General features: G+C 49.0%; 1 protein-coding gene across 1 annotated transcript in view; it reads left to right on the plus strand.

The window, feature by feature from the left end:
• The first annotated feature begins 17,595 nt into the window (after positions 1-17,595).
• Positions 17,596-25,997, plus strand: part of RAB20 (RAB20, member RAS oncogene family) — a 38,003-nt gene continuing 29,601 nt past the window's right edge. The window contains exon 1 of the mRNA XM_033177280.1: positions 17,596-17,975. Within this exon, the coding sequence (XP_033033171.1) occupies positions 17,804-17,975 (172 nt within the window). The 5' untranslated portion in view covers positions 17,596-17,803. The remainder of the gene's footprint in view (positions 17,976-25,997) is intronic.

Consider the following 25,997-nt stretch of genomic DNA (forward strand, 5'->3'; position numbering starts at 1 on the left):
CTCTGCCTAGGAGAAGGGAGTAGATCCCCTCTGCCAAAATTGACTGAAAAAGTACAGTGGCTGATTGTTTAGCGTCCTTGAAATTTGTAAAATCTGCAGCAAACCTAACTCTGATGTGTCATACTTCACATTGTCAATATGCTCTTCTATTGCCTTCTCAGAGCCCACTTACGGTCAGTGAGGGATTTTGGCTTTTCCAACAGGTAAGACTAATTTTGGTGCACATTGAGTGTGTGCCACAATGCTTTACTAAATCCTCTGGCTCTTTAAGGGTAGGTTAGTTCTCAGAGGCTGCTGAAACATGTACCACCAACTGGGTGGCTTAGAACAATGTCAGCGCCTTGTCTCCCAGCCTTGGAGGACAGAAGTCTGAGGTGTCAGCAGGGAGCCAACCTCCTGAGGCCGCGTGGGAGCCTCTGTCCAGCCTCTCTCCCGCTCCCGGCACCTCCAGTGTGCTGGGGCTGGTAGATGGCGTCTTCCTCTCAGTGTGGCTGTGTCCAAATTGCTCCCTTTGATCAGGGTGCCCGCCTATTGGATTGAAGCCCACCCTAATGACCTCATTTTGACTTGATTGACCTCTAAAAACCTTATTTCCAAGTAAGGTCACATTCTGAGGCACAGCGGGTAGGATTTCAACGTGTCTTTTTTTTGGGGGGGTGCACAATTTAACCCATAATAAAGGGCAAATTTGCTTCTGAACCATTAGCTGATTTAGTCTTGCTACCATTTAATGAAAATTCATTTGTAGTTACAGTTGTGCCATCATTTCATTTTAGTGTTTATCTCTAAAGAAACTAAGTTTGGTTCTTTATTTTCTTTCTTTATTCTTTGTGATGTGAACATATCACAATTTAATTTTTCTATGGCTTTTTAAGTGGATGTGACTCTTGGTTCTTTTCTTCCAGCACTAGATTCACTCTAGAAAATGACATAGAGTGCATTGCATAGAAGTGGGTAAAATCCTAATTGCAGAGGAAGTTTTTCTTAGTAAAGTGCTGTATTTTAAAAATAAATGATTAGATCTCTCACAGAGGAATCCTCCCTTACATTCTGGAAAGAGCTTGCAGTCTCTCCAGTTGAACTGACCTTCACTGATGAAATTAAAGTGTAATTCAGCTGGACAGCAAGTACCCAAATGGAGAAGACGAAGGGCAGTCCCTCTGGGTGGGTCTGTGGTTTTCAGCTGAGTGTGGGGACTGTGAACAACGGATATGTCCTCGTGCGGAACATAGGGCCTCTGTTCCTTAGGAGTTACAGATGTGGGGAGAATTCATCCATCTTTCACCCAATTATCTATTGTTTGTCTTCGAAAGGTTTCTCTTTTCTCTTTTCCTTTTGTTAACTTGAGGTAAAAGTGTCTCTTGTCGGCCGGGCGCGGTGGCTCACACCTGTAATCCCAGAACTTTGGGAGACCGAGGTGGACCTATTACCTAAGGTCAGGATTCCAGACCAGCCTGGCCAACGTGATGAAGCCCTGTCTCTACTGAAAATACAAAAATTAGCTGGGCATGGTGGTGCGTGCCTCTAGTCCCAGCTACTCTGGAGGCTGAGGCAGGAGAATCACTTGAACCTGGGAGGTGGAGGTTGCAGTGAGCCGAGATTGCGCCACTTCACTCCAACCTGGGCGACAGAGCCAGACTCTGTCAACAAGAACAGAAAGTGCCTCTTGTCGATGATTAGGGTCATAAAATCAGACCTGTTTCAATAATTTAGTCATTCAACTGCCTTAAACTAAAAAAGACAGAATCCCTTAGGACCTGGGTTAAGGCCCTGGACAGCTAATAGGAAGCTGTCTCGGATGTCTTGGCATTGTTGTTACCCTTTTGGGTTTACATCTGACATCAATCACCTTTTCACTTTTTTTTTTTTTTTTTGATGGCTCTTAAGTTAGCTTATCCCTTACTATAGCATGGTCCAGACAGTTAAAGTTCTCAGGGGCTACTTTGAATTCTTCAGCTACTCTGGTAACAAAACCATGAGTGTGCCTTTGAGTGAAGGGCTTTCCACCCTACCTCCCCACACTTGGGAGAACTTCTTCCGTCTCTGCTGTCCACACTGCAGTAGACCCTGCGATGGAGGGACACCTGGAGGCTTTGCCATCAGCACCCTGCCTGATGCAGGCGACATGGACTCACAGAACACAGGCAGGGGGTCAGCTCTGTTGGGCATCGCCATGCACTGCTGCTGGTTAGGGACCCGCTTGCCATCTGCCCCGTCTTTTGCCTGCAGCATCCCTCACTGGTGCAGACGACCTGGTGCAGACATGTGGACATCTTCCTACCCTCTTTTGTACAATGTCTTTGGTTCCATCTCTTTAACTGCAGTGATCAGCTCACTCCTTGCCTTACTTCTTGACTGATTTGCAAGTCCCAAGATCCTCCAGGGTGTGCCTTGGGAGGGGATGTGTCTCAGGAAGGACTTTGAGGGGCTTCAAGGGACAAAGAAGGATGCTGGTGTCAGCGTGGCAGCCGGGTATGCTCCTCGTCAGAGGCAGGGTCCAACCTCGGGTTCAGGTTTGGGGGCTGCCCTGGCCTCTCCCTGCTCCTCGCTCTCTGCCCTCCTGGTATAAACATCTGTTTTCTTTCTAAGCCCCAGGCTTCACCGGGGTGTCCCTGAACTCACAGGACACCTCTTCAGTTTTCCTGTAACACTTTGGGTCCTTAGGGTGCGGGCCATTTCTTTCAGAAATCTTCAGGTCTTTATAACCCAGTAATCAAGATGCTTTTCCTCTGGGTTCCTCAGTCTGAGAACATCTTAGAAATGTGAGTTCTCTGACCACAGCCCAGGCCTGCTGAAGCAGCGCTGGGTGGAGCTGGGCTGCCTCTGTTTTAAAGTCAGCTGGGAGCCTCTGCCCTGGGCCAATACCTGGGTTTATCTCACCAATGGTCCCTGGTCCCATCCCCCAGGCTGGGGGCCCTGTCTATCCATCCATCTCACATCGGCTCGCTCACCAGACATCTTTGCTCTTGTTCCAAGCAGGGCAGGTGTGCTCAGCAGGGGAACCCAGCAATTTCGCTCCCTCAGCCTCACTTATTTACAATATTTGAGATGCCCATCGTCCGCATGATGTTTGCCCAGGCTGTGTTCCTGTTTCTGCTTCTCTATCCACGGGCCCTCAGCAAATTTCTTCCAGGAGGCCTGGCTTCCCCTAGTTCTAAGCATCACCGCGTCTACAGTGCTTTTAAAAACATTCACAAAGCATAACAGAGTGAGAGAAGGGTCCTCCCCTCACACAAGTCTCAGGTTTCTAGGATTTGAAAGACTTATGTTAAGAAGGTTTTAAAATAGTTATATATTTTCATCTTTTTGTTCTTCTACCTCCCCTCCAAATGTAGGCAATTCCTTTATTCTTCCCCATAGTTTATTTTTATTTTCATTTTTTTGAGTTGGAGTCTTGCTCTGCCACCCAGCCTGGAGTGCAGTGGCGCGATCTCGGCTCCGAATGAAGGAACTGAATGAAAGAAAGGAAAAGCATGAAGGGAAGATTATGCTTATCTACATGGATATCTCTGTTTAATAAGGAGAATAACAGCTACCAGATATGAATTGCTGGATAGTGGAAAGTCACAGGACTCAAACAGCTTTCCTAACGGCTTGCTAACTGCAACTTCTGTCTCCCGGATTCAAGCGATTTTCCTGCCTCAGCCTCCAGAGTAACTGGTATTATAGGTGCGCCTTGGTAATCCACCCGCCTTGGCCTTCCAAAGTTCTGGGATTACGGGTGTGAGCCACTGCACCTGGCCCTTCCCCATAGTTTAATATTTTAGGCTTAGGTTTTTCTTTTAACAGTTCAAATTTCCCTTGCTAAGCCCTGTGAATAGTCCTTTGCAGATGGAATAAGGAACTATTCCAAAGTACTTGCTGGCCGGACACAGTGGTGGACAACTGTAATCCCAGTACTTTGGGAGACTGGGGCAGGAAGATCTCTTGAGCCCAAGAGTTCGAGACCAGCCTGGGTAACATGATGAAATCCCGTCTTTACAACAACACAAAACTTAGCCAGGTGTGGTGGTGCACACCTGTAGTCCACCCTACTTGTGAGGCTGAGGTGGGAGGATGGTTTCAGCCTGGGAGGCAGAGGTTTCAGAGAGCAGAGATCATACCTCTGCACTCCAGCCTGGCCATAGAGCCAGACCTTGTTTCAAAAAAAAAAAAAAAATTGTTTAGAGCTGCAGTCTCACTGTGTTGCCCAGGCTGGAGTGCAGTGGCGTGATCTCAGCTTAGTCAGCCTCTGCTTCCCGAGTTCAAGCGATTCTCCTCTCTCAGCCTCCTGAGTAGCTGGGACTACAGCCACCCACAACTACGCCTGGCTAATTTTTGTATTTTTAGTAGAGATGGGTTTCACCATGTTGGCCAGGCTGGTCTTGAACTCCTGACCTCAGATGATCCACCAACCTTGGCCTCCCAAAGTGCTGGGATTACAGGCGTGAGCCAAGGTGCTCGAACACTTCTTCCTTTTTATATCTCTTGACTTTGTATTCCTCACTGACTCCAGCTCGAGTTTTCAGACTCATTCAGTCCACAGATATTTATTGAGCATAACTGAGTGCTGAGAACGTTGTCCACCCCCTCTCCCTTTTCCCTGACTTCAGCCTCTGGCAGTGTGGACCACACGTGATGCCTATTATGTCTCGATGCTTGTCCACACATCTGTCTCATGATGCATGTGGGTCTTTATGTTTGATTTCCCCCAAATGGACGGCCACCTCCTTGGGAACAAGAACAGAGGCCTCTTTTCCCCCTAGTGTGCCTGCGCTGCCACAACAAAGCATCTAGACCTGGTGGCTTTGAAGCATCTACGTTGTTGTCTGGGGTATATACCCTGGGGTTCGTTGTCACACACCAGGAAAATTTAGGACATGGACGCACAGGGGGAGTTTAGGAGGGGAAGTTTAATAGGCAGAAGAGAAAGAGAAACAGTTCTCTCCATAGAGAAAGGGGTCTCCAATCGGAAAAGACTGGCTGGTGGTAAATGCGCTGGTTTTAGAGTCCAGTTTGAGGAGGCAGTGTCTGATTTACACAGGGCTCACAAAATGGTTTGATCACGTATGGCATTTACATAGCATACCAGGAAGGCTGGTCACCCTACCCTAATCTTATTATGCAAATAGGCTTTCCAGTTGATGGGCGATCGGTGCCATTTTGTCTGCTCCTTTACATTACACGTGGCTGGCAGAGAAGGGAAGATGGAGCCGCCATCTTCAACATTTCTACTCTCTAGTTCCTGCTAGCATTCACCCGTGCACGCTCCCAGCCTGCTTGTCCATGTCTGCAGCTCCACTTTACAGGCTGCTCTTTGTTAGAAAATGATTTGGGGCTGCTTTTCATTAAAAAGAAAAGCCTTATTGAGGACTCTCATACCCTTACTATCTGCCTAAGTGATTTCTTAACTCTTATATCAGCTTCAACAACACACCTTTGTTTTCTCACAGTTCTGGAGGCTGGAAGTCCAAGATCAAGGTGTCGGCCGGGCTGGGTTCACCTTCCCACCCGTGTGAGGCCTCACATGGCTGCCCCTTGCTCCATGTGTCTGTGTCCTAATTACTTCTTATAAAGACACCAGTCACATTAGATTAGGACTCTCTCCAGTGACCTAATTTTAACTTAATCACCCTTTCAAGGCCCCCTCTTCAAGCTCAGGCTCAGTCTGTGGTGCTGAGGGTTAGGGATTCAGCATGAATCTCAGGGGGACTCAATTCAACCCTCAACACCTGTATTCTCTAAGACACTCGTGCCGTGAATAACAACATGGGCATTTAATTGATTATGCTCTCTCCGTTTTTCACTATTTTTAAAAGATGTGTTTATCTGTTATAGTATTCCAAGCCCTGTGCTCAGTGCTGGTGCCATAACGAAAAGACAGATGCGCTTCCTCCCACAGAGGGGCTCAGAATTCCTTCAGGCACCGCTCACTTTTGGGATGGGCAGAGCAGGCTAGTGCTGCAGAAGAAAAGATTTTCTAAAACTGTTAAGCAATATACGAACACACAATTAAACATTATTCACGTCCCACGGAAATACTGAGGGTCACTGCTGTCTCACTATCCATCATTACGGCTTTGGTGATTTTTAAGCAGGGGAAGTGGTTTCCATATGGTCTCCGCTGATTTTCTCCCACCTGTGAGTGGATGTTTATGGCTCTCTGAGTCAGTGTGCCCAGCAGCCCCGTAAAGAGGACAGAGTCCTGGATCCCCCATTTTGATGATTTAATATAAGTTCTTATATAAAATTATAGTTAAAATGTCAGTGAACCCAAAAGTATTTTCTTCGCTCCAAGCTGTCCTTGAGGCCATGATGAAGTCCCAGTTCCTAGTGCAGGACCCTCTCTCAGATCCCAGATGTGGGCTCAAGCCTCTAGCACTCGACCGGAGATAATAGCAGATGCTTTTCCCCACCTCATTCCAGCACCCCTTTGAATAAGACAGAATGTGCGGGCAACCTCCATGAACGAACGTCAGAGGGGGCCATGGCGTCAGGACTGCACAAGTGCTTTCCTTATCTGTGGTTGTCATGCGTTCTACACAGTTTGCTGTGCCTCATTATTGAATAGAGGTGCAGAGAGGAATGTTTCTGTTATCAAGAGAGGAATGTTTCTGTCGTCGGTTCAGTTTAACCTTTTTTGGGGGTGAAATATACATATGGAGGCTAAAGCATCTCTACCTGGGATGCGATCTGCCGGGTTCACTTCTGACTAACCCCAGTTCTGGGAAGGCCTCTAGGATTTCCAGTTATCTATTGTTCCTTGAGTAAGAGCAGGTCCTCCTTGTAAATCCTGCCCTTAGACTGAAACAACCTTGATGTTATCATCCTTCAGTTGCCTTGTACATCCCCTCTGAGTCACCGGCTTGCTGTAGTACAGAAGGCCTGTGTCTGGCAGGTAAGGGCACCCAAGACACAGAGGCAGCTTCTGTTTGTCAATCTTGATTAAATGTTTCTTTTCTCTTCTCTCCTCTCTTCTTTCTGTGTCTCTCTCTCCTTCCTTCCTTCCTTCTTTCCTTCTTTTCTTTCTTTCTCCTCCCTTCCTCCCTTCCTCTCTTTCTCTCTCTCTTTTCTTTTCTTTCTTTCTTTCCTTACATGGAGTTTCACTCTTGTCACCCAGGCTGGAGTGCAATGGTGCAATCTGGGCTCACTGGAACCTCCACCTTCCAGGTTCAAGCAATTCTCCTGCCTCAGCCTCCTGAGTAGCTGGGGTTACAGGTGTGTGCCACCAGGCCCAGCTAATTTTTGTATTTTTAGTAGAGATGGGGTTTCACCATGTTGGCCAGGCTGGTCTTGAACTACTGACTTCTGGTGATCCACCCACCTCAGCCTCCCAAAGTGCTGGGATACAGGTGTGAGCCTTCCCACCTGTCCTTAAATGTTTATTTCTAGGAAACTGGGTATGTCAGCCTCTTTCTTCAGCCTGTCAGCTTCCTTGGACTTCAGGGGTAGGTTTGCACAGACCTAGCCACTGCAAAACAACACTAATCTAAAATTCACCACTTTGGCCGGGCGTGGCAGCTCATGCCTGGAATCCCAGCACTTTGGGAGGCCAAGACATGTGGATCACTTGGTGCAAGGAGTCATGGCAAAACCCCATCTCTACTAAAAATACAAAAATGAGTCAGGCGTGGTGCTGCACACTTGTGGTCCCAGCTACTGGAGAGGCTGAGACACAAGGATCACTTGAACCTGGGAGGCGGAGGCTGCAGTGAGCCTAGATCGTGCCACTGCACTCCAGCCTGGGTGACAACATGAGACTCTGTCTCTAAGAAGAAAAAAAAATTATAAGATTGTCTTTATACCCGAAATCCACCTTTTTGAAGCTCATAGTCACTTTACTTCCATTTCTATAAAATTCCATTAAATTAGCTTTGAAGACCTAGGATAATTTTTATGATAAACAGAAAATGAACTGAAGGAAGGCACCAGTGTTAAATCAAATGAAAACAATTTCTGAAATCTAAGAAAAAATGGTGTGGGCAGATTGTTGATGTAAGTCCTTACCTCATTCTAGCACTCACTGAAATTCTATCTTTGTCGACATCCTGTTTAAAATGGAACCCCCTGCCACCGCCTCAGCCTGTATTCCTCCCGTCTCCTCCTCCCTTTTCTTCATCTAGCGTTTAATTAACACCAAGGGTGCTATATCCTGTGTGTTGCTGTGTATTTTGCTGGCTGTCTTTCTCCCAGCAGGTGCTGAGGCCCAGGATGCTGTCAGTTTCCCTCACTGCTCTATTTCTGGGTTGGGACTTAGAGTAGAATGGGTGCTTTTGCTCCTATCTGCTGAATGAGTACATAATAAATGGGGAATACATTTTTTGTTTTTTTTTTGAGCCGAAGTCTCACTCTGTCCACCATGCTGGAGTGCGGTGGCGTGACCTCGGCTCACTGTAACCTCCGCCTCCCGGATTCAAGTGATTCTCATGCCTCAGCCTCCCAAGTAGCTGGGATTACAAGTGTCCACCATCACGCCCAGCTAATTTTTGTATTTTTAGTAGAGATGGGGTTTCACCATGTTGGCCAGGCTGGTCTTGAACTACTGACTTCTGGTGATCCACCCACCTCAGCCTCCCAAAGTGCTGGGATACAGGTGTGAGCCTTCCCACCTGTCCTTAAATGTTTATTTCTAGGAAACTGGGTATGTCAGCCTCTTTCTTCAGCCTGTCAGCTTCCTTGGACTTCAGGGGTAGGTTTGCACAGACCTAGCCACTGCAAAACAACACTAATCTAAAATTCACCACTTTGGCCGGGCGTGGCAGCTCATGCCTGGAATCCCAGCACTTTGGGAGGCCAAGACATGTGGATCACTTGGTGCAAGGAGTCATGGCAAAACCCCATCTCTACTAAAAATACAAAAATGAGTCAGGCGTGGTGCTGCACACTTGTGGTCCCAGCTACTGGAGAGGCTGAGACACAAGGATCACTTGAACCTGGGAGGCGGAGGCTGCAGTGAGCCTAGATCGTGCCACTGCACTCCAGCCTGGGTGACAACATGAGACTCTGTCTCTAAGAAGAAAAAAAAATTATAAGATTGTCTTTATACCCGAAATCCACCTTTTTGAAGCTCATAGTCACTTTACTTCCATTTCTATAAAATTCCATTAAATTAGCTTTGAAGACCTAGGATAATTTTTATGATAAACAGAAAATGAACTGAAGGAAGGCACCAGTGTTAAATCAAATGAAAACAATTTCTGAAATCTAAGAAAAAATGGTGTGGGCAGATTGTTGATGTAAGTCCTTACCTCATTCTAGCACTCACTGAAATTCTATCTTTGTCGACATCCTGTTTAAAATGGAACCCCCTGCCACCGCCTCAGCCTGTATTCCTCCCGTCTCCTCCTCCCTTTTCTTCATCTAGCGTTTAATTAACACCAAGGGTGCTATATCCTGTGTGTTGCTGTGTATTTTGCTGGCTGTCTTTCTCCCAGCAGGTGCTGAGGCCCAGGATGCTGTCAGTTTCCCTCACTGCTCTATTTCTGGGTTGGGACTTAGAGTAGAATGGGTGCTTTTGCTCCTATCTGCTGAATGAGTACATAATAAATGGGGAATACATTTTTTGTTTTTTTTTTGAGCCGAAGTCTCACTCTGTCCACCATGCTGGAGTGCGGTGGCGTGACCTCGGCTCACTGTAACCTCCGCCTCCCGGATTCAAGTGATTCTCATGCCTCAGCCTCCCAAGTAGCTGGGATTACAAGTGTCCACCATCACGCCCAGCTAATTTTTGTATTTTTAGTACAGATGGGGTTTCATCATGTTGGCCCGGCTGGTCTTGAACTCCTGACCTCAGGTGATCCACCTGCCTCAGCCTCCCACAGTGCTGGGATTACAGGCGTGAGCCACCGTGCCTGACCTACATTTTGTTTTTTTTTTTTTGAGACGGAGTCTCGCTCTGTCACCCGGGCTGGAGTGCAGTGGCCGGATCTCAGCTCACTGCAAGCTCCGCCTCCGGGGTTTACGCCATTCTCCTGCCTCAGCCTCCCGAGTAGCTGGGACTACAGGCGCCCGCTACCTCGCCCGGCTAGTTTTTTGTATTTTTTAGTAGAGACGGGGTTTCACCGTGTTAGCCAGGATGGTCTCGATCTCCTGACCTCGTGATCCACCCGTCTCGGCCTCCCAAAGTGCTGGGATTACAGGCTTGAGCCACCGCGCCCGGCCCCATTTTGTTTTTAAGAAAGAAGAAAAGTAGCTTAAAAGATAGTTGTTCTACAACAAAGTACCTAAAAATGCTCCTTAGCCATTTTGCAAAATCTAACAGAAACAACCATATTTTCTTATTTCTTTTATGAGACTATTAATGGTCACATAATTTCTCAGTTTGCATCTATTTACAAAAAATGAACTACATAATTTTCTTGGCCTCACAGCACATTTCACTGATGAAACTGGAAAATTAATTACCCTGTTAAGCCAGTGGTTTAAACCAGACAGAATAAACATCTAACTTGGTGCTAAGTAGCTGGTTTAAATAGACCCTTAACCCTGTACTACCTCCTTCCTCAACACTGCTTCCTGCATGTGAATACGGTGATTTACAGTCTTACGGCATTTTTGTAAGGAGTGGCTGAAATTCGACATGGAGACATTCTCTTGGTTTAGTTTTTCAAAGTGCTGGAAAATTCCTTTAACTTTTTCAACAAACTTGCTCGGAGAATTCCAGGTGCCAGGCACGGGGTACGTGCAGGGAACAGTCCCTCCCTCCACAAACTCTAAAAGTAGCAGTGAGTGTTTCAGGTGGTGTTTCAGTTCACTAGTGAGTTTATTAAAATGTGTATTGATTGAGCATCAATTGCCTTCCAGGGCCAGGCACTTGGGAGACATCAGAGAAACAAAGCACAAAGATTCCTGCCCTCATGAGGCTTCTTCAAACGTTTACTGAGTGGCAGAATGTGCTGAGAAAGGGACAATGCACTCGGTGAGGTGTCGAATGAGGTTAGGACCTGCTCCCTGACCCTAGAGAAGTTTTAAACTGCTAGCGATGATGAGAGTCAAATGAGTCCGTTAGTCATTGTCAGGGGCTAAACTGCATGGAAGAGGCCAGCAGGGTGGTAGCAACTCAGATGAAGGAGCAGGAAAGGGCTCCCCAGAGGGAGAGGATTAGAAGGGGGTGTGCCTGGGCTGCACCTCATGGAATTCCTGAGTCCTGCACAGAATTCCAAACCTGCACAGATGAGGGGCTGGAGGACTTTTCAAGTGGGCAAACTCAGCGAGCAATGAAGTGGAGAAATAGCTGCTCATGATGTGCTCATGGCATGTTGCTTCTGGCCTCACCAGGGAGGGGAATTCATTCATTCCTCTGCGACTCAGTGCTTTCTTCAGTGCTCATTGTGTGCTGGGTGCAGTGGTGGTCACAGGTACAGTGAAAAACACAGAGGTTTCTCCCCCATGGAGCTAACACCCTAGAGAAGGAAACGGCACCATCAAACCTGTAAATAAGCCACATACAGGGCAACAGGGGGTAAAGGAGGTGGGAGAGCCACTGTAAAAAGGGTGGTAAGTGTGAGTGTGTGTGTGGGGGGGGGCAGGATTTGAACTTGTGGAGATAGAAAGTAGGGAGCCGTGGCAGGTCTCTGGGCAGAGAAAGCAGTGGTTATGAAAGGTTAGTGTGACAGTGATTGGGACGGCAAGAGCTTGGAGTTAAGGAGACCAAATAGGAGTGGATTCTAACTATTTCGGTGTAAGAAGGTTCCAGACAAGTGGGTATCTGTGGGAAAAGAGAGAGAAGATGGTAGAGGGATTTATATAGAAGGGAAAATCTACTGGGTTTGGTGATGAATTGGATATGGTTATAAAGATGGTGAAAGAATGAATGACTCTGCATTTAGAGAAGGGCAGATGAATGATATGGTGGGTTGCCATATTGAGACATCCATGTAGAAAGGCTTAGTAGGTGGATGAAGAAATGGACAAAGAGCTCAAGTGAGAGAAGCAGACAGGGGGTAACATTTGGAGAATCAAAAAGCATGCTCCAGGAAGTGATTAAACTTCCTGATGGTAAAAAAGTAGAAAGAAGTGTAAAAATTCTAGGCTAGCCTTGAACACCTGCTGAATAAATGGAGAGGTATACCATGTCCATAAATGGGACATTTTCATATTATAAAGATATCCACTCTTCCTAAATTTAACTATACATGTCATTAATGTGTTCCCTAAGGTTAGATACATTGATTTCAGAATTCAGATGGAAGAGTAAAGGTTCCAGAATAGTCAAGGGGACTTTGTTAAAGGATGAGGGGAACCCACCCTAAGACAGTGCGGTGCTGTCCAAGGTTAGAAAAATATAGGAGTTGGACAGATAGAGGGTCCAGAAATGGATACTTATGTAACTGAGTTTAGCTGAAGGTTTAAAAGTCAGTGAGAAAGGATGAGCTGTTTAATAAATGGTAACAGGTCAATTTGCTTTCCAAATCCATAACATAAAAATAAAGTGAAGTCCCTACCTCCTCCCATAGTCAGAATAAATTAAAGATAGGTTAAAGCTTCACATATGAACATTAAAACCTCTTATAGATTAAAGATGGCTACAATTCTTTGTCATTCCTCCCATGCAGACATAGAGTGGACTTCCCTGGCCCTTGAAGCTGGACCAGCACTACACCTTCTTGACCCACATGGAGAAGTCATGCTGAAACTTCTGGCTAGGCTGTAAGAGGCCTCATCTCTTCCACTTCATGTCTTGGTACATGCTCTTTGGAGCCCTGAGCTGCCTAGCAAATAGTCCAGCTGCCCTGCCAAAGACGACATGTAGAGGGTCCTGGGAGCACGGTCTTGTGGGGATGACGACCACATGAAGGAGCATTGGAACAGCAAGTGTGTGAGTGAAGAATCCATTGGGGTCCTCCAGCTCCACTCACCTCCAGCGACTCAGTCCCAACTGCTGTCTGCTTGCAGCTACATGAGAGGTCCGAGTAAGATCAGCTGAGCTGCCCAGCCAGCCCTAGTTACCAGCTGAACCATAGACAGAATAATTGTTTTAAGTGACTCCATTTGGTGGTGGTTTGTTATGCAGCAATGGGCAACTGAGATGACACCATATATTGTCTATAACTGCTGTTGTGTGCTGAATTGTGACCCCAGAAATAGGCTGAAGACCTCACCTCCGATGCTATGCTTCGAATACATGTGCACCTCCAAAATGAAGTTCTGTTGGAACTTAAACGACAAGGTGATGGTATTGAGGGGTCTCCTATCTCTTCTGCCATGAGAGGACACCCGGACAGCATCATCTATGAGGAACAGGCCCTCACCAGACACCAAGCCTGCCAGTGCCTTAATCTTGGACTTCTAGCCTCCAGAACTGAATACACTTCTATAAAGTATCCAGTCTCAGGCATTTTATAATAGCAGCACAAATGGATTAAGACACTCAATGTTTCAGATTGTGATCTTATTTGGAAACAGGGTCAAAGCAGACATAATTAGTTAAGACGGGGTCATACTGCAGTAGGGCAAGCCTTAATCAAATAAGATTCATGACCTTATAAGAAGACAGAAACTTGGACATAGAGAAGAGACACACAGAAAGAAGACAGGTCCATGAGAACAGAGGCAGAGGTTGGAGCCACAAGCCAAGGAGCTCCTGTGGCTCCTAGAAGCTGGCAAAGGCAGGAAGGACTCTGTTCGAGTCTTCAGAAACAGCATGGCCCTGCCGAGGCTTTGATTTGGATGCCTAGCCTCAGAACCGTGAGACAATAAACTTCAGTTGTTTAAGCCATCCAGCTCATGGCACTTTGTTATGGCAGCCCCAGGAAATGAATAAAGCTATGAGCATACATGGTAAATTACCTTTCAAATGGAACTGAAAGCATGTACCGAAATCAGGAACATGGTTACCTTTGGAGGAGGAGAATGTTAACCTTCTGACAAAATCAGTTCTTGGAAGGAGGGACACAGCTGGCATCTTTCATATTATTCTCTACTTTAAATATATTTTCCAAAACAAACAAACAAATCTCCAGGTGAAAGGATGAGAGGTTTGAAGCTATGTGAGAACACGGAGGGATGTGAATCCCAAGAGGGAATGCCAGAGGAATGCTGGAGACCCGGAGGGCACAAAAGCACATGAGGATGGAAAGAGCTCGCTGGATTTACAAACAAGCCAGTCACGGCTGGTGCAGTGGCTCGCGTCTATAATCCCAGCACTCTGGGAGGCCGAGGCAGGAGGATCACTTGAGGTCAAGAGTTTGAGACTAGCCTGGGCAACATAGCAAGACCTCATCTACACAGAAAAATAAAAAATAGCCAGGCATGGTGGCACACACCTGTAGTCCCAACTACTCAGGAGGCTGAGGTGGGAGGATCACTTAAGCCTGGGAGGTCAAGGCTGCAGCGAGCCATGATTGCACCACTGCACTCCAGCCTGGGTGACAGAGTGAGACTCTGTCTCAAAAGAAGGGAACAAGCCAGTCATTGGTGGCCTTAGGAGGCAGCTGCTTTAGAGAGAGGTGGGCACAGAAGTGAGATGGCGCAGGAGAAGAGGGTGCTGAGGGAAGTCTGGCACTGAATGAAAGGTGACAGCGAAGATGGTAATGAGAGGAGGCTGCAGCAGTAAACACAGGTGCCTCAGCTCCCAGAAGGAACAAGGAGGCAAGGGAGCCGCCAGCTGTACTCCTTCTCAGCATGTGATGAGCACAGGGCCCCGTGCAAAGGAGAAACCAGCTGCACACAAGTTATTCCAGACCGTTATTACCAGTCATACAAGCATGAGAACCCTCTCCTCTCCTCCTGTCACAGACCATCCCTGATGTTTGTTCGGTGCCTTTTACCCTTCCAGCACTTTCCTGGGCAGGACTGCGCTTGCACCTCCAAACACAGGATTGGGCAGGATCAACAGGATGACTGGCAGGTGAGGAAACAACGTCAGAGCTCCAGCCTTCATACCCGCCTCCCTCTCTTGGTCTCAACATTCAAAAGGATGTGTGTGCTTCATGAAATTCCAGGGCTTTCCTTCCTCGCTTTGTGGCCAGTGACTCTGTGGGGCTGGGGGTAGTGCACACTGATCCGTGTTGGAGCACCTGGTCTCCAAGCTCGAGTCCCAGCCCATCCTCATTGACCCTGTGCAGTGGGCCATTTAGACCTACTCACAACCTTGTGGCCTTGGTTTAGTTTGTTTAAACAAAGCTATTCACGTTCTATTTCATCGTGAACCTCTCCACGGCAGAAACTAAACTTTTTTTTTTTTTTTGAGACAGGGTCTTAATTGTCTCCCAGGCTGGAGTGCAGTAATGGCACAATCATGGCTCACTGCACTCTTGACCTCCTGGGCTAACGTGATCCTCCCATTTCAGCCTCCCGAATAACTAGGACTATAGGTGCACACCACCATGCATGGCGAATTTTTTCTGTCTTTTTTGTAGAGACAGGGGTCTGCCCATGTTGCCCAGGCTAATCTTGAACACCTGGGCTCAAAGGACCCATCTGCCTCAGCCTCTCAAAGTGCTGGGATTACAGGTGTGTGCCACTGCGCCTGGCCAACAGGAACCAAACCTGATTCATGTTTGTGTCACCCCGGGCCAGGCACTGTAGCTTGTGTGAAAATTGTCAGAATCGAAATGGAGTCACTAATGTTAAGAAAACCCTGACAAATAGAGCCAGGGAAGGCCATGAAGAGAGGGTTTTTTTTTTTTTTTTTTGAGACGGAGTCTCGCTCTGTCACCCAGACTGGAGTGCAGTGGCGCAATCTTGGCTCACTGTAAGCTCCACCTCCCGGGTTCATGCTATTCTCCTGTCTCAGCCTCCCGAGTAGCTGGGATTACAGGCGCCCAGTAGAGACGGGGTTTCACCGTGTAAGCCAGGATGGTCTTGATCTCCTGACCTCGTGATCCACTCGCCTCGGCCTCCCAAAGTGCTGGGATTACAGACGTGAGCCACTGCGCTCGGCAGAGAGAGGGTTCTTGTGCTTGATAACAAAAAGGACTCTGGAAAAACCGCAACCTTGCACAAAGGTCACTGCAATCTCCCACAAAAAACAAGTCCTGCAAGGACACGGCCCAGCCACTGGCTGTCCTGCTTCGAACTGACGTTGCCTTCGTTATGGATCTTTGTAGCCACAGATAATTATTTTCAAACAATTGTGCAGTCCGCCTCATTTTTAAAAAACCTTTGCTTTCTTTGCCTCCCTGAATATGCACAAGTTTACTATGGCATGCATATTTCTATTGCAATGCTCTATTGCAAAATAAGTATCTTTTTCTTTCAGACATCCTCTCTGTTATTTAGGTTGTCACTTGCATGCAACAGGCATTGAATAAATGCTGAATTGACTTAAATTTGTTCTGAGGATGAAGCAGTGCTGGCTGAGAAGGAGCCGGGGTCTCCTGGTGCACTTTCCATGCCCCAGAAGGTCCACTTCCACCTCATCCCCACACTGCTCAGTCTCAGCAACCTGACATGCCAGGGCTGAGCAGGTATGATATGCCTTGGCATTCCTGCCTTGTCGGAGTCTCAGGGCACCTACCGAAGGAGGCAACGGGCCTATTTCCCTTTACAGGACACCTTCAGGACACCGGTTTTAACCTGCTCAGGGTCTCACCGCCTTTCTCAGCCAGGCCAGCGGCCAGAGCGACACTGTCCCCAGGGTTCAACTTAAAGTTCATTCTACCTCTCATTTTCTCTAAAAAACCCCAATCAACCAACCAACCAACAAACCAACTTCCACACGCTGCACATTTTAAAAGCATTTCAAGGTTTACTCTTAAAAAAGGAAGGAGGACTTGAGAGGCCGAGGCGGGTGGATCACGAGGTCAGGAGTTCGAGACCAGCCTGGCCAACATGGTGAAACCCCGTATCTACTAAAAATACAAAAATTAGCCGGACATGGTGGCTCATGCCTGTAATCCCGCCTACTTGGGAGGCTAAAGCAGGAGAATCACTTGAAACCGGAAGGCGGAGGTTGCAGTAAGCCGAGATCGCGCACTGCTCTCCAGCCTGGGCAACAAGAGCAAAACTCTGTGTCAAAAAAAAAAGAGGAAATATTTCTCAAGTGGCGATTGCAACTTCCATAGTCAAATTTTCATTCCAAGCCATAAATGGAGACGACTGTCCACTTTTCAGGTACAAATAGGATAAAAGGCTTCTTGCAGAAGTAAAAGAGCAAAAGCAAAATCCTCCACAAGCAAAACCGTCCACTAGAAAACGCCCCCATCTCTAATCTCTAACAGTGAGAGCCTCAGGACGGGTTCCGCAGACGCTCATTTAAAGCAAACTTTTTCAATGACCTTCAGGGTGGTTGCACTTACACACACGTGGAGAAGCAAATCCACCGCAGCTGGTCGAGCGTGAGGAACACGGGTTTTTACCTAAAGGAGCGTGGAAGAGAGAAGGGAGTTCCCCAAGGGCCCCGGCCCCTCCACCTCGCTCGGCCCCGCGGCCAGGCTCCTCGCACCGCAGCCCCGACTGTGCAGAAGCGGAGAGGCGGAAGGTGATCCCAGAACTTTCATTTTCCATCCTGCAGCAGCCCTGAGCCTCGGCTGGAGAACGCTGACTCTTGCGAACGCACGAGGTCCAGTAGGGGCGGGGTGGGGGCGGTGGGAGGAAGGGGGCGGGGCGGGGCCGGGGCGGTGAAAGGGTCCGGGGGGCGGGGCGAGGCCGCCGCGGTCCGGGCCCGCGTGGTGTGCTCAGGGCTCCGTAGCCAGCTCCTGCCCGCCGCGCACACGCGCTTCCTCTCTTGTGCTCCCGGGCGTCAGGAGGCGAAGGTCCCGGAGCGTCCCTGAGAATCCGGGTCGCAGCGAGTCCAGGGTCCGCTCCACCAGCTGCGCGCGGGGCGCACGAGCCGGCCAGCCTCGGGGAAAGGGTGAGGGGCGCTGGGGGTTCCTGCGGGAAGATGAGGAAGCCGGATAGCAAGATCGTGCTGCTGGGGGACATGAACGTGGGGAAGACGTCGCTGCTGCAGCGGTATATGGAGCGGCGCTTCCCGGACACGGTCAGCACGGTAGGCGGCGCCTTCTACCTGAAGCAGTGGCGCTCCTACAACATCTCCATCTGGGACACCGCAGGTGAGGTCGGCGCTGCCTGAGCCACACCGCTCCGGGGCTCCGCCGGTGACCGGGGGCGCGGGGCTTCCAGCAGGGCACCCGGCCGCGCACAGGGTCCCGGCCTCGGACAGCAGATACCTTCTTCTCGGGGTTTCCCACTCGTCCTCCCTTGCTGGTTGGGCTGAGCTCTGCCTGCTGAGCCATTCAGTGACCTCAGCGACAATCCAGTTTGCAGAGAACCCGCTGGTCACTTGTGTACCTAAGCGGCCTTTGCTCCCGAGCCCCGCGTTCCTGCTCTGCTGCCCTGGGAACCAGAGACGCTCTTCTGTGGCTGCTTTGTTGGGTATTTTCAGTTTTTACGTACCCGTAGGAACATGATCTCCTTTAAGACTCACTTGAGGGTTGAGCAGAGCTGGTGTTATTAGCCCCTTTTTAAGAAAGAGTAAAATGAGGCAGAGTGTTCCCCTGCTGGGTTTACTCAGGAGAGAGGAAATAGAAGTGGAGCCTCCGGACCTCTCAGACCGGAGCATATCTGCCTTTTACAGTTAATCTTCTGCTTGATCTTGGCTCAGATACGTCATATGGGTTTGGAGTGACTTCCGGTGGAAGCATTTGTAAGACAGGTAATGAGTTATTTTTAGTGTGTAGTATTTGTGACTTTTTAAAAGTACAACTTAGAGGATCTCAATTCAAGCTTTCTGTTTAACTTTGGAAAATAACACTGGTGATTGTAGCGTTGCAATGGAATATATTTCCTTCTCCTTACAAAAGAATAAGATATTGTAAGTGAATGAAGACACTGGAAACAGTGTGACACATTTTCAATGAGTGTGAATTTTTAGAAGCCTGAAACTCTGAAAGTTCTGACTTCTTTTATGTTAGCATTTAAAAATTCATATACCCAAAGGCCCCGTCCAGAGTTCTTAAATTGCCATCTTGGGTGCAACAGTATGCTGAATAAACAAGATGATAATTAATTCTCTCTTTAAAACCGAATTAACGAAGCTCACAGAGGTACTTCCAGTTCTCCCCCTCCCTTTTGCCTTCTTTGATGCTTGCTTTTTCATTATTATTATCCCAGTGAACATCGTGACTAGTTTATTGGCAATCATCTTGTGAAAACAATGTCCCCCAGGTAAAGAGGTGCATTTCCCTGATCTTTGCTCCAATTCTGTCTTCCGCCCCAGGCTGCAGGGTGAGGTTTACTGAGCTGACTCCCTCACACTGAGCATTTGTTAACCATGGAACGCATGCTCTAGAAGTCAAATCGAACCCACTTCACGAACCCAATTTGCTTTTGTACAAAGTCAAACTGAACCCAATTTGCTTTTGTACAAAGTGAAACTGAACCCAATTTGCTTTTGTGCAAAGATTTGCCCCTCTGCTGCTTTCGCTGGCTGGCTGGGATTTACTGCTGCCCTTGGTTTACAAGTAGCAAGGTTAATGTAGGAGTGTTACTGGGGGACCCAAACCGAAACCCCTGTAGTGGCTGCCGTTGGAGGCAGACTCTTAACCACACGGGGTGTTTCTGGAACAAGAGCTGCCCTGCAGTGCTAGAACAGCCCCTGCATTGGAGGGAATGAAGTAGCAGTTTTGTTTCGACTGGCCTCTTGCTTCTTCAGCACCAAGGACATGATGCAGCTGGAATCTTGATCACCAGAGGATTTTGCAATTGTGCTGATGTGATGCCCTAAATGTCTTGAAGCGTTCCTGGGGGCAGCAGGTCATTTCCTGGCATCCCAGGCTGCTGCTGCTTGTTCGAAAGATCCTAAGGGTGAATTACTAGAACTCCTCAGAACAGAGGGGGACCAGGCCCCTTCTCCACATTCCTGACTTCCTGTGTACTCAGGCGGCCCTGGCCCAGAGTTGGCAGGGACACAGGCCACCCTTGCCTGCCTCCTCAGTGGCCTGTGGCCTGACTGGGTACTTGAAGGGAAGAGAGAGGTAGGAACAGATACCTTTTCTTTAATTGTTGGAAATTCAGAATTTAACTTTTAGGGGACCCTGTTCTTTTCCTTCTTTTGTTTAGCTCCTAAACTTTCTCTCCATCCCACAGACATTGCTTTTCAAGCTGTCTTTGTTGTAATTGTCATAACCAAGGCAGAACGATAAGGACCAGCTGGAGGAGGAACCATTTTCAAAGTTGCTTTTAACAACACAAGGCAGGGTGGGCTGGGGGGAGGCGCAGGTGTGTAGAGGGTGACAGGATGTTTAATAGTAAAAACGATTGCACGGGGGTTGGTGTACACCCAGTGCCTGGCTGCTTGTAGCCTGTAAGGCAGGATGGAGCTGAAGAGGGCGAAGAGAGTTGGCAGGGCAGACGTACCTTACCCTATTCCATTGACACAGCAGCCCTCCAGAGGGAGGTGTGATTATTTGCATGTTAAAGATGGGGCCCGGCGTGGTGGCTCACACCTGTAATCCCAGCACTTTGGGAGGCCGAGGTGGGTAGATCATGGGGTCAAGAGATCAAGACCATCCTGGCTAACATGGTGAAACCATCTCTCTCCTAAACATATAAAAATTATATGAGTGTGGTGGTGCACACCTGTAGTCCCAGCTACTCGGGAGTCGGAGGCAAGAGAATCACTTGAACCAGGGAGGCGGAGGTTGTAGTGAGCCAAGATCACGCCACTGCACTCCAGCCTGGTGACAGAGCGAGACTCTATCTCAAAAAAAAAAAAAAAAAAAAAAAAAAAAAAGATGGGAAGACAGGGCCACATGGTGGCTCATGCCTATAATCCCAGCACTGCTGAGGCAGGCAGATCACCTAAGGTCAGGAGTTCGAGACCAGCCTGGCCAATGTGGTGAACCCTTGTGTCTGCTAAAAATACAAAAATTAGTTGGGTGTGGTTGCTGGCGCCTGTAATCCTAGCTACTTGGGAGGCTGTGGCAGGAGAATCGCTTGAACCCTGGAGGGGGAGGTTGCAGTGAGCCAAGATTGCACCATTGCACTCCAGCCTGGGTGACAAGAGTAAGACTCTGTCTCAAAAAAAAAAAAAAAAAAAAAAGATGGGAAGACAGCAGAAATTAAGTGGGATTTACACTTTGGTTCATCCAACTCCAACTCACTTGTCTCATTATGCTGTTTTAGGGGGCACTTGTCACTCCCAGCCCTCGTCTAATTGGGCACACACGTGGAGTGGTTGCTGTGCGTGCGTGGGCACATCCAGGAAGCAAAAGGAGGTTGCCCAGTGAAGAGGAAGAGCCCTAGAAAACATACCCCTGTGCTCCTCTCTGTCTGCTGGTTGCTCAGGACAGTCTAAAGTGTTGCCTGTTGTTGGCAAATATAAACTGAGCTTCCCTGGTGCCAGACACTGTTTGGGCCCTTGTTCCACAGCAGTGAGCAGGCCGGCTGGCCGCTGCTCTGCGGGCTCTGGATTCCAGAGGAGGGGGAAAGGCAGGCAAGAAGTGAATGGTACAGCTTCTCATCTGATCATTACTTTGAAGAAAATACGACAGGCTGATGAGAAAGCGGCTGGTATGCCCAGTACAGGCCTGGTCCCCAGAGCTCTGGAGACAGAATGCCCTCCGCATTTGTTTTCCTTCCCTTCTCAAGGCCGTGGCCTGGTGGGTGGTGGGAGGAGGGGCACTACCTGACTCACATTTGCATCCCCAGCACTTGGCCCTTGAAGAGCCAGCTTGGAAGGCAGCAGGGAGCCCAGACTTGAGCCACTTCCCTATGCTGGCATCCAGCTCCAGCTGTGTCTCTGGGGACTGGGTGTTGGAGAGAGTGAGTGCATTTTGCATGTGGAATGGTTGCATGTCTGTGGGAGCCTGAAGCCAGGCTGTGGCAGACAGAATAGTGGCCACTGCAAAGATGAGACATCCTGGTCTCTTGAGAGTCCTCTGGCCTTTGGGTCCTTCTGAGGCACCAGCAGAACGTTATGTGGCCACACCAGGGCCTCCTCTCCAGCACAGGCATTTTGGATGGTGGGCCTCCTAGTGTGAGCCTCCCAGCAATCTGCCTGACTGAGGACTTCCCACATCACCAAGTCCTGCTCCTCTTCAGCAATTCTTCCCTCATCCTATCTGTTCTTCCTCATCTTAATATAAACAGCCAGAAAAATCCACACCTTCAACACTTTGCTTGGAAATCTCCTCAGCTAAATATCCAACTTCATCACACATGGTTATGCTTCCCTCACAGCTGTGGGGCACGACTCAGCTGAGCTCTCTGGCACCATGTCCTCCCTCCTCCACTTCCCATAACGCCGTCCTCATTCCGACCCCAGGCTTCCACCTGTGATTGGCGCCTCCTGGTGGAGGTGTTCACTCTGAGGATGCAGGTTTTCTCTGCTATGCTTCTCGCTTCCTTCTGATTCCTCACCAGCAGGGCTGTTCACGTGCACCTTCCTGCCAACCATCTGTTTAGGCCAATCCAGGCTGCCCTCTCATGATCTGCAAATCCTCCCAGATCTGCCATTGCCCAGTTCTAAAGCCACTTCCATGTTCGTGACAGCCTCTCTCTGCTCCCAGTTCCAAAATCTCTGTCAGTTTCCTGTTGCTGCTATAACAAATTAGTTACTTAAAACAACACAAATTTGCTGGGCATGGTAGCTCCTGCCTGTAATCCTAGCACTTTAGGAGGCTGAGGTGAAAGGATCACTTGAACCCAGGAGTTCAAGACCAGCCTGGGCAACACAGGGAGACTATCTCTACAAAGAATAAAAACGTTAGCCAGGTGTAGTGGGGCGCACCTGTAGTCCCAGCTACGTGGGAGGCTGAGGTAAGAGGATTTCCTTTTTTTTTTTTTTTTGAGACGGAGTCTCACTCTGTCACCCGGGCTGGAGTGCAGTGGCCAGATCTCAGCTCACTGCAAGCTCTGCCTCCCGGGTTCACGCCATTCTCCTGCCTCAGCCTCCCGGGTAGCTGGGACTACAGGCGCCGCTACCTTGCCTGGCTAGTTTTTTGTAGTTTTTAGTAGAGACGGGGTTTCACCGTGTTAGCCAGGATGGTCTCGATCTCCTGACCTCGTGATCCACCCGTCTCGGCCTCCCAAAGTGCTGGGATTACAGGCTTGAGCCACTGTGCCCGGCCAAGGTAAGAGGATTTCTTGAGCCTGGGAGGTTGAGACTGCAGTGAGCCATGATCATACCACTGCACTCCAGCCTGGGCAACGGAGCAAGACCCTGTCTCAAATAAATAAATAAATAAAAATTAAAACCATAGATTTATTGTCTTTAAGTAGGCCGGAGGTCAGAAGTCCCAAATGAGTCTCTCACTGGGCTAAAGTCAAAGCTTGCAGGATTGCGTTCCTTTTCTGGAGGCTGAAGGGAGGAACCTGTTTCTTAGACTTCCCTGGCTTCTGGAGCCTGCCTGATTTCCTGGCTTTATCCTCTCTCCAAAAAGGCAGTCCGGTTAGGTCTGTCCTATACAGCATCCCTCTGAACCAGTCCCTCTGCTTCCCTCTTCTAAGGGTTTAAAGGACTCCTGTGATTCTGTGGGATCCATCCTGGTCCTTGTTTTCAGGGTGGCTGATTGGCAGGCTCAGCGTCCCTCACCCATGTGACGTGGGCACAGGTTCTGCAGCTCAGGGCATCTCCTGACCACAGCCGTGGTCATGGCTGTGTCACCTCCTTTTGCATGAGGCTCCTCCTGTATAATAAGGGAAGAAAGGGGCAGGGCACCTGTCTGAGCATTATTAGGAGTCAGCAAGTTAAGACTGGCAAAGTTCTCAGAACAGCGGCCAGAATGAGGAAGCACCATGTGAGTGTTGCTAAACAAACATTTGTCTCCTGGCCTTGGGTGCCTGTCACTGAGATTACACCAGCAGGCATGTTACAAAGGGAGGAGGGAGGCTCAGCTGGGCCCCCAGCAAACAAGTCTCTAATAAATGGGGAGGTCACGGCGAGGGGAGGGAAGGTGGGGGACACTCACGGCGGCCGTGGTAAAGAGTGAGAATAAAAGTCGTCGTCCGCCATCCGAGGGCTCAGCAACCTGGGAGACCTGGCCATATTGAATTCTTCCTTTGCTGTTTGCCGTCGAGCAGGGGGCTGGTTGATGACTGGTTTCACCCACAGAAGGCAAAGGCTGATTCACGTTTGCACTTCCCTGGCATCTGCCCGAGCTGCGAGGAAACAGTTCCTCTGTCTGTCTCACTGGAAGTCTGAGCTTTGGCGTGAGCCCTGCAGACCCCAGTGTTCTTGGTGCCAGAACCCAAGGATGGGCGGACGGCAAAGATGTGGAAGAGAGATGGGCCCAGCCTCTGGCCTCTTTAGAGGATGCTGATGGCTGACCCTCCTGAGAAGGAATCAGGGTGCAATGGCCCTGGAATCTGTGTCACAGAAGGCAGGACTGAGAAAATGGGGGGTTCTGTGGTGTGGAATAGAGAGACTGGAGTCGCAGTCCCAGGAACTGTTTGACTGCTGGAAGTTTGTCATATGGAAGAGGAATTCAAGCCTCATTTGAGTTCTACTGGGGCGCGTTAGAGTAGTGGGGGGATTTGTGGTGGGAGAGCAGATGTGGCCTGTGTGTAACGGGACGGGCTGCCTCCGAAACTCGCGCTTCCAACACTTACAGTCATTGCCACTGTATGCGGCTTCCTGCCACGTGCCAGGCCCTGTGCAGGCTCCATACTCCTGGGCTACATCCTTTTCTCACGGCTCCGCCTGGGAGGCGTCAACGTTGCCGTCCTACAGACTGGGAAGCAGCATCTAACAGAGGGGAGGCGGCTCCCACGGTCGATCCCTGACAGTGCCAGGGCCACTCAGCTTCACAGCCTGGTCTTCCTGCCCCGGGGAACCCAAGGCCTCGATGCTGCTTGGCTCAGGATCTAGAGCACGGGTTTCTCTGTGGATCAGGTCCCTCCCTCCCAAGCCAAAATGCAAGGATTTTTCAAGGAAAGGCTCGTGATAGATTTAGGATCTCGGGTTCTCCAGGTCCTCTCTGGCCTCAGAGATGCTGTGAACCCAGGCTGGGCTCTGCAGGGAATGAAGATGCTACTTTGCTCATGCAGGCTCTTTCCTAAGCCCCGGGCGAGATTCTGAGCAATTGGTTTAGGAACTTTCTCTTTACTTGAACAACTGCAGTGCAGCCCAGGAGAGGACGCTGGAGTCTCTGGTTATGGAATCTCGGTGCCTGGAGGAGGGAGAATGTGAGTGCTTGTTCAGGTGAAGTTAGCTAAGAGATTGGCCTGCATCCTGTGAATGCAGACTGCTGTCTGTCCAAGGCAGAGCCCAGGTGGCTTTTGTGAAGGGCAAAGGTGGCTTGTGGGTGAAGGTGCCGAATGAGAGGGACAGTTCAGCTCTGAGGACCGCGAGCGCCCACCTCTCTCCTTCCAGTCCACGTAGAAGTCTCAGGCCCCAGCCCCATGACAGCTGCTCCTTAGGGAATGGGTGGGGGCTGCGTCATATGTGTTGCTGCTTCAGGTTGGAATTGTGCTGATGCTGTGGGTGGGCCTGGCCAACAGCTCTTTTTGGCAGAGACCACATGGGTGGCTGAGAGTCGACACTTTTGACTGACGTGAGAGGACTGCACATTTTGTAAAAGCCTTGAGAGACTGGTGCAGAAGTGAATGCATAGCCTGCAAAACACGTGGAGCCAGGGGGATTTTACTTATTTATATAATTATTTAATTTTTTTGAGACAAGGTCGCAGTCTGTTGTCCAGGCTGGAGTGCAGTGGGGTAACCACAGCTCACTGTAACTTCAACCTCCCAGGCTCAAGCAGTCCTCCCACCTCAGCCTCCTGAGTAGTTGGGACCACAGGTGTGCAACACCATGCCTGGTCAATATTTAAAAAAAATTTTTTTTTGTTTTTTAAGAGATGGAGTCTTGCTACATTGCCCAAGCTGGCCTTGAACTCCTGGGCTAAAGTGATCCTCCTACCTTGGCCTCCCAGAGTGCTGGCATTACAGGCATGAGCCACTGTACCCAGTCAGGAGTCAGATTTTAGCTGGCTTTCCTATTATATTAGTTTCTATTTTAGCCTCACTCAGGAGAGGCTTCTGAGTGGTTTTTGAGGTCTTAATATGGTGACCCTCAACCTGACAATTAGTGTTTGTGTGACTGGAGACCATTTGGTCAGTTACATGGTCTTTCT

The sequence above is a fragment of the Trachypithecus francoisi genome, unplaced genomic scaffold (assembly GCF_009764315.1).
Source record: "Trachypithecus francoisi isolate TF-2019V2 unplaced genomic scaffold, Tfra_2.0 Lachesis_group18, whole genome shotgun sequence".
Lineage (NCBI taxonomy): Eukaryota > Metazoa > Chordata > Mammalia > Primates > Cercopithecidae > Trachypithecus > Trachypithecus francoisi.